General features: G+C 42.5%; 1 protein-coding gene across 2 annotated transcripts in view; it reads left to right on the top strand.

Moving 5' to 3' along the window:
* The window catches only part of SLC4A5 (solute carrier family 4 member 5), a 40,685-nt gene that overhangs the window by 24,522 nt on the left and 8,043 nt on the right, over positions 1-8,120 (top strand). For both annotated transcript variants that reach the window (XM_042474696.1, XM_042474697.1), the window contains exons 15-18: positions 1,115-1,386; positions 4,760-4,821; positions 6,043-6,243; positions 6,427-6,540. In XM_042474696.1, coding sequence (XP_042330630.1) covers positions 1,115-1,386; positions 4,760-4,821; positions 6,043-6,243; positions 6,427-6,540 — 649 coding nt within the window. The remainder of the gene's footprint in view (positions 1-1,114; positions 1,387-4,759; positions 4,822-6,042; positions 6,244-6,426; positions 6,541-8,120) is intronic.

The following is an 8,120-nucleotide window of genomic DNA, read 5'->3' as shown; positions in this document are numbered from 1 at the left end:
GATGATGATGATGATGATGATGATGATGATGATGATGATGATGATGATGATGATGATATTGTTGTACATGGCACTGTTTCCTTGTTACTTTATCCAGTGAGTTAGGCTAAGGTCACCCAGTGAGTTTCATGGCTTAGTGTTTCCAAAGTGATAGTCATGTTAATCTGTTTAAACATAAAATGGAAAAGGGAAGAGAGACAAAGGAATCCAGAAACACCTTTGGGACTCACTGGTTTAATTTGTATGCGCTTCCTTTGCTAAACTAAGCCAAAGGCATAGCTGTGTTAGTTTGGAAATAATAATAATTAATAATAATAAAATTATTTCTTACCGCCCTTCTAGAAATCAGGCGGTGTACAACAAGCAATCCATACATCAAACATATTAAAATACATTACAAACATTACAATAAAAACAAGCAAACTCATGCCAGCTCAACCAGCTGACGAAGAGGGGTGAGAAATATACCGGGGGGGGGGGTAGAGGTAGAGTCAGGGGTAGGCTCGCTCGAAAAGATATGTCTTCAACCCCTTCTTAAATTAGGGCAGGGAGGTGGCCGAGCGGAGCTCAGCAGGCAGCGAGTTCCAGAGGTTGGGGGCCGAGGTGGTAAAGGCCCTCCTGGTGGTAGTAACTAATCTGACCTCTGGAGCTCTTAATAATTGCTGCCCAGTTGATCTGAGTGTGCGGGGCGGATTGTATGGAGAGAGGCGGTCCTCCAAGTACCCTGGGCCCAAGCCATTTAGGGCTTTATAGGTAATAACTTTAAACCAGTATTTAAAGAGATCTTATGCCAACCTCTCTCTTTTGTTTAGTCTCAAAGATGCTATATGATCCTTTACATACTAAAATAAACCATGCCCAGAGATAGCCATGTTGACCAAGTAGCAAAATACAATAACATCCCAAGCCCACAAAGCAGTGATAACGTTATTGGCCAACCAAAATGCACAAAACACATGTTGCAAAATATGTATTAAGTGCATTTTGGGTGACCAATAAAGCGATCACTGTTTTGTGGGTCTTAAAATAAGCCTGTCAGTCCCAGAGGTGCGCTTATAGGCGTCCTTGCTGGCATCGTTTCTGAGCCCCGGTGCCCTTCTTTCCCCATGCGCAGAGGCAATGGCATAGACTACATGGAGTTCCGCCTCTGGATCGGCTTGCATTCTGCCCTGCAGTGCCTTATCCTGGTGGCCACCGATGCCAGCTTCATCATCAAGTACATCACCCGCTTCACGGAGGAAGGCTTCTCCACCCTCATCAGCTTCATCTTCATCTACGACGCCATCAAGAAGATGATCGGGGCCTTTAAGTACTACCCCATCAACTCGGACTTCAAGCCGGACTACGTCACCATGTACAAGTGCGAGTGCATTGCGCCAGACCCAGGTGAGTCCAAGTCCTCCGTCCGCCTGGCGCAAGATAGACGGCCGCGCTGGCTGCTAGTCCGCTTTGCAAGGCATTGGGAGGTTGCGCAGTCTCCATCAGCACCACTCCGAGCCTTTTTTCACAAGAATGTGGATTGTGGGGATATTGGCAAAAGCACATAATTTCCCATGTGAAAAATACATATGAATCTAGCATTTACAGGACTGGGGAGGTCCAAGGTAGTTGTCAAAGGCTGTGCAGTTCTCAAAGGCTCTTCACAGTTTGGGACTTATTCTGTGCATATATATATATATATATATATATATATATATATATATATATGGGAAGGTTTTGCAAAAGAAAAGCATTTTATGCGCCGATATGTGGCTTTCTATGCAGAAAATGCTGTTACCTGAAGCTTGTTCTCAGTATTTTTACTGAAGGCTAACCCCAAAGATCCCCAGAGATCTAGGTCCCAAACCCCAAAGATCTTCAGCTATTTAGCTCTTCTTCCCAGGATTTCCAAACTCTCAATAAACCTGTTTCTTGACTACGTTTAAAAATATTTCTGAATCTCCGTTTGCTCCTCGGAGTCTCAAACCCTCAAAACTTCATCCCTTTCTTAAAAGAGATGCTTCCTGCAAGGATTTTCCAAAGCTCTTTCCAAAAGATCATTCCAACTGCTAGGAATTATATTAGAGGATGTCTTGGGATATCCATAGCATCATAAACATGTGCCATATGGGAGAAGGAGATCCTAAATTTAGGACTTCTCTAATGCTTAATTTCAATCTCCTTTAATACCATTAAGTAGTATTTTACTAAATCCCCCCAACAAACAGCCAGCGATCCAAATGTTTTGCCATCAGAGCCATCCTAAGTGATGCCTCCCTACCTTTGGATTTGCAGGGATTTTTATATATATGGATATAATTTCTTTCTAGACTTCTATATGTTTTATATTGATGGTGGATTCAATTCCTCAACTCCTTCTGGACTGAAATGGGTTTTGACTGGGGACCCTTTCGTTTTGCTCCTTTCTATATCTACTGATTGTGTCTAAAATGGTTTCAGATTTAAAGTTTATCTCTCCTTTTTATATTAAGAGTATATGTTTTTAATTTTGAACCTTTTTTTAATACATATATATATATACATTTTTGCTAGTTATGGTTTTTTATTACTGTAACTGATTTGTCCCATATTTGTCTCTGCTGCAAACATCTATTTGGCTGCTTTCAATCTCAAGTGAGTATCACTTTATAAATATTAAAACCATTTAATATTTGATACTCGTACCCTTTTTCTTTTTGCTCCGATCTCTGCTTTCAATGGCCCTTCTCACTCAAAACCTCCTTTTTTCGTCAAGGAACGAATGCAGCCAACGCTGCAAAACCGTTTAAAGTCGGGTCATGAAACAATCATTTTTTAAAAAGGTATTAAAATTTACCCCCAAAAATGTCTGGTTCCGGCAAAACTGATGGTTGCGGAGAGAAATATTGTTGAAACCCTGTAAAAGGAAGCCTAGGATTCAAAGGTTCAAGTGGCTCCGTTTTTGCTCAGTTTGAGTTTGCTTTGTCTCAGTAATTCAAGGTTGGTTCTGTAGCAAAAGAACAAAAACACATCCCTTGATTCTAACCCAGCAGCCATTTCTCCTCGTTATTATTATTATTATTATTATTATTATTATTATTATTATTTTAAAATAATATTGATTCTTGGACAAGGGGAAGGTTATTAAAGACTTTTTACCTGTTCAGAATTGCCAGCAATAAAGCTGTGGCTTTGCATCGTCTTTGCTGAAGCCAGGACTCAAAGAGAAGTCTCTGTGCAAAACTCCTCATGTTGCAACTTACTCAACACAGAGAAGAGATGAAGTCCAAATGTTGTAAAATATGACTTTATTCTTGCATTTATCCTAATGCGTTCCAGCCTAGTAATATTTAATAGACTTCTTTGGGGGCTGTTAAAAGAAAAATAACAAGACGTCAAGTCAACTAAATCACAAGACCTTGGGCTACTAACTGCAAGAATAAAACCACCTTTTCCAGCACCTTGAGCCTTTCCCTCTTCTCTGCATCCCTTCAAATAGAAGGAGTTACTCTTTCTTTTCCATAGATTCTCTTTAGCCACATATCTTCCTTTTTTATTACTGGGTAAATCTATGAATCAGAGGAGACTTCATTACCTGCATCTGAGTCTAAAGCAAGTAGGAAATGTTGCTGCTGTTTTAAATTAGAGGTTTATGGTGGACCTCTTTTTTAAAGAGTGACCGTTTGGACCCACTGAATTAATACGTACCTGAATTCAGAGTGAACCTGTAAGTAAATCCTAAGCGGGTCTCTATAGGGATGCTAAAGCTGGATGGTGAAGAGAGCAGTCAAGAAGAGAACCGGCCCATTGGAAACGTGGCGTCGGAGGAGCGTCCCAAAAGACCAGTCCATGGGGCCTAGAGCAATTCAAGCACGAACCTTCTCCAGAAGCCAAAAAGGCTAAATGGAGGCTGTCATACTTTGGTCAGCAGGATTCATTGAGGAGGAGGAGAATGCAAGGAAATTTGATTGCAATGGGGAAAGATAAAGCCGAGGAAGCCCCGGTTGTCCTGGGTTTGCAAGACCGGAAGCCAGGCTGCTAATGGCTCAGGCTCTTAGAGATCTGTCATTTGAAGTCATTCCTAGGATTCCCATAAGCTGAAGTCAACTTGATGGCAGGCGACAATCTGCCCATAGTTAAATCCCATTGAGCTAAGTGGAGCTGGGGATTCAGGTCTTCATAGCTCCATCATGGTCTTTTCTAAGATGGATGGTGTTATGCGCAAGTCCTGGATCTTGCCCATCATCCTGATCTGAAATGGTTTCTCAGTGACCTTCTTTTGCAAAGACAGAAAGCATCCTCTCAGGTGATACAAGCCAAAAGCACACCTGGCTTTCAGCAAAGGTCTCCTTTTGGAGCAGCTACTTTGGAGGCCATCTAACTTTAACTTTAATTAAAGAGAAGTTTCTGCTGGAGTTAGAACCAGGGGTTTGTTATTCCAATATACCAAGCGTCATTCCTACATGCGGGCATTGCCTTACTAACCTACAAAGTGTAGTGCATATGTGTGTAGTTGGCACATCATCCCGGACTCCTTTATATCACCTTCCTGTATTTAGTGGGAAGTTTGCAAAGTGTCACAAGGGCTGTGTGTGTCTCACAAGGAAGAGGTTGGGCTGCAAATCCCCCCCAAGATCTGTAACTCAATCCGAATTCTGGTTTTGTCTTTCTCTTTTGCCACCAAAGCAGCCGTTTGCCAGAATGGCTTGAGCCAATGGAGATAACCCTTTGACTTTCATATCTGACATGAGACTTTGTCTTAATATTCTTTTTTAAATCTCAACCAACTCCTTTTCTGCAGTGAATACCACCTTGTTCAATGCTTCAGCTCCACTGGCACCAAACAACACTAACATCTCTGTGGTGAGTAGCCAAGGGCTCTCCTCTTCCTCCTGCTCCTCCTCCTCCTTTCTGCTCTGAGTAAATTAACCAAGAAGTGAATGGATTGCATGGGGAAGATGGAGTGAGCTTGTTTTCTGCTGCTCCAGGGACCAGAACATGAAAAGAGGGAGTCATTGGAATTGCTTTCTGGAGGCTGCTCTGAGAGCCTTTGGGGCTGAAGAGCAGGGAATAAATATTGTAAATACTGTAGATAAAAATAACATAAGTCATGGGTTCAAATTGCAAGAGGAGAGGGTCTTCCTAAACATTAGGGGGAACTTTTTTATTGAAAAGGCAATTCAGGGCAAGGTTTCATGCCCAAATATAATGGATTTCCTCTCCTTCTTTGGAGGTCTTTAAACAGAGTTTGGGTGGGCATCTTTCAGGAATGATTCAGTTGTGTATTCCTATGTGGAAGAACAGGACTGGATTAGATGGAGAGGTATGGGTCAAGAATGACCCTCTCCAAACTTCATATCGACTAACATTAGTCTATTCCTGAGTGTATTTACCTGGCTGGCAGTAAAGCCCCATTGAACCCAGGCAGACAGTTCCAAGGAAGCGCAGTGTGTCTAGGATTTTCTTGTGAATGAACATGCATTTCCAAGTACAGTATTCAACTAAATCTGGACAACTGTTGCCACCCAGCGGATGGCTTTTTCCATGGCTTCGTTCTTTGGCCAGCCAAACTGGACACCTGGAAGGCACCTATTTCTGCAGGTGTTTTCCAGTGTGAATTCATGGATTACAAACTGCAATTGGGAGGAGCATGGATTTTTTAAATACAAGGTTTTGATTGCAATTTAGATCAGTCAAGTTCTTCCCCCAAATTCTTGCTGAGAAGGGAGTGTGTTTTAATCTTGGGAACCTTGGAAGGAGCTTGACACAGATTTGCAAAACTGCCCTGATGCTCACTTCTATTCCTAATATATAATATCCACTTCAAATAAACAAATATATTCTTTAGTGGGAAGTTTGTAAGAGGAGCAAGTGCTGAGCAAGCTCTGTGTAAGGCAGGGGTGTGAATCATGCAACCTTCCAGGTTGGCATTGCATGATTGGACTGCAACTCCCATGAGTCTTTCCAAATAGGTGGGAAAGGCTCGAGTCCAACAACGTCGGGAGGTTGCATGATTCCTGAGTGAAGACCGCAGCATCTCTTTGGACTAATATACTCCTGCTTTTCTTTCCTCTTCCCTCCAAGTACAACCCCCTTAATGTCACAGCTCTGGACTGGACTCAGCTGAGCAAAAAGGAGTGCTTGAAATACGGAGGGAACCTTGTGGGGAAGTCCTGCAAATTTGTCCCGGATTTGGCCCTCATGTCTTTCATCCTCTTCTTTGGGACTTACTCCATGACTTTGACTCTGAAAAAATTCAAGTTCAGCCGCTACTTTCCAACAAAGGTAAGAGTTTGGGGGGGCTCCATGTTGAATTGAACTAAGTGGTACGTCTCCAAAGGAGGATTCATGTCACTTAAATCTAGTTCATTCCTAGGTAGATGGGGAATATCCCTCTTGATCCCTTTGCTGTATGTTTCCCCTTGTGCTTAATGTGCTCTTTTCCCTTCCGGCGCCGTCTCCCTTCAGGTCAGGGCCTTGATAGCTGATTTCTCCATTGTCTTCTCCATCCTGTTCTTCTGTGGGATAGACGCCTGTTTTGGACTGGAAACCCCCAAGTTGCATGTGCCCAGTATCATTAAGGTTCGGATCCCTCTTGCGGGGCGTTGGCACCCCCTTCACCTTCCTGTCTTCCTCTGCTCCAGCCGTTCCTTCACCTGCTTCTTCTTTTCTGTCTTCTGCAAACTCAGACAGGGAAGGACCATTGATGGGGACAACGGCCAACAGTCAAAGCAGGACTGGGGTTTACACAAAAAGTTGCACAGAGGGTTCATTGCACAATCTTGAGACGCGAACCCTAGAATTTGCAGTGTCTCCAAGAATGCAATTCTCAGATCGCAAGTGACAACTCCTGGTGCATTTGCAAAATGTGTTAAAACTAAACATGGCTAGCACCAGCAAGGACCCTCCCCAACTGCTATAAATGGGGTCCTTGGAAGGGAATCATCCCTGGATTTTCTGCCTTGCCTCTGTTTTAATCCCTTCAAAGTGCTTTAGGGAAGGGAGAAGGTTTACAGAAGTCTTGGACTATTAGCCAATGCTCCCAGATGCTGACCCCAACATTGGTTTTGGAAAAGATTGTTCTTGCTTCTTTCTCAAGATCCATCTAGACACTAAGGAGAGGCATTTTCCCACGGATGAATCCCTCAGAGATGCATACTTCAGTGATCAGATTTGCAAATTAATCCTGCGTTTACTTTCCAATGACCGGCCGCAAAACAAAGCGCACTAAATGCATGTGGGAAAGCATGTGCCGTGACCAAGAGATGTCTTTCCTCACTCAGGGGAGCATCTCTGATTTAAAACATAGTGAACATAGTGTCTTGTTTGATCTTGATTAGCACTTTATGCTTCTAATTTTCTGACCATACTTCTTCCATTAAATCTTTCTGTTCTCTGTCATATATAGTCACTCTCTGCTTTCTTTCTGTTGTCTGCGTTTTCTCTTTCTCCTTTTTCTTCTAGCTTCGTAAACTTATTAGTGACTTCTCTATCTTCATGTCCATACTCATGTTTGTTGGTCTCGATGTCTTAGTTGGACTGAATACTCCAAAACTGCAAGTGCCTACAGACTTTAAGGTAAAACAAATGCCTGCATCACAAGAGCTAAATGAGTATTAAGTTGCCCAGCTCCATGCCGCCTTTCGGGGATTGCTTTTGCAGTTAATTCCTCCTCGGTCAAAAAGGGGTTGGATGGCATGGCCTTTGGCATCCCTTCCAAAGTCATATTTCTGTACCTACTGTTACTCAGAGGCAGCCGCCCACTTGATCCTTATAAACCAAGAATAGCCCCAATTTGCTAACTTGTTTATTCAGTTTTTCATAATTTTTGTTGTTGTTTTTAAAAATACATTGTTAGGAACATGCTGTATATACAATACTTGAATATAAGTCGACCTCATGGACAAGTCAAGGGCAGGTTTTGGGGCCAAAATTACGGATTTTGATATGACCCATTGATAAGTTGAGGGTAAAATTTAAGGGCATGTAATGAAGGACGTAAAGGTTGAAGCAAAGGGAAACAATGCCTAAGAACTTACAAAATCCCAGCAGGAATAACTATTAGTGCATATACTAAAGGCTGGATGGATGAGAGAGTAGAAGGCGGTCAGTGCTTCCAGGGCAGATTAAACTTTTGCCTTTTGCCATAGAGAGAGATAGAT

Source organism: Sceloporus undulatus, chromosome 6 (assembly GCF_019175285.1).
Source record: "Sceloporus undulatus isolate JIND9_A2432 ecotype Alabama chromosome 6, SceUnd_v1.1, whole genome shotgun sequence".
Lineage (NCBI taxonomy): Eukaryota > Metazoa > Chordata > Lepidosauria > Squamata > Phrynosomatidae > Sceloporus > Sceloporus undulatus.
The sequence above is the reverse complement of the archived record's forward strand: the minus strand, read 5'-3'. Positions and strand labels throughout refer to the sequence as shown.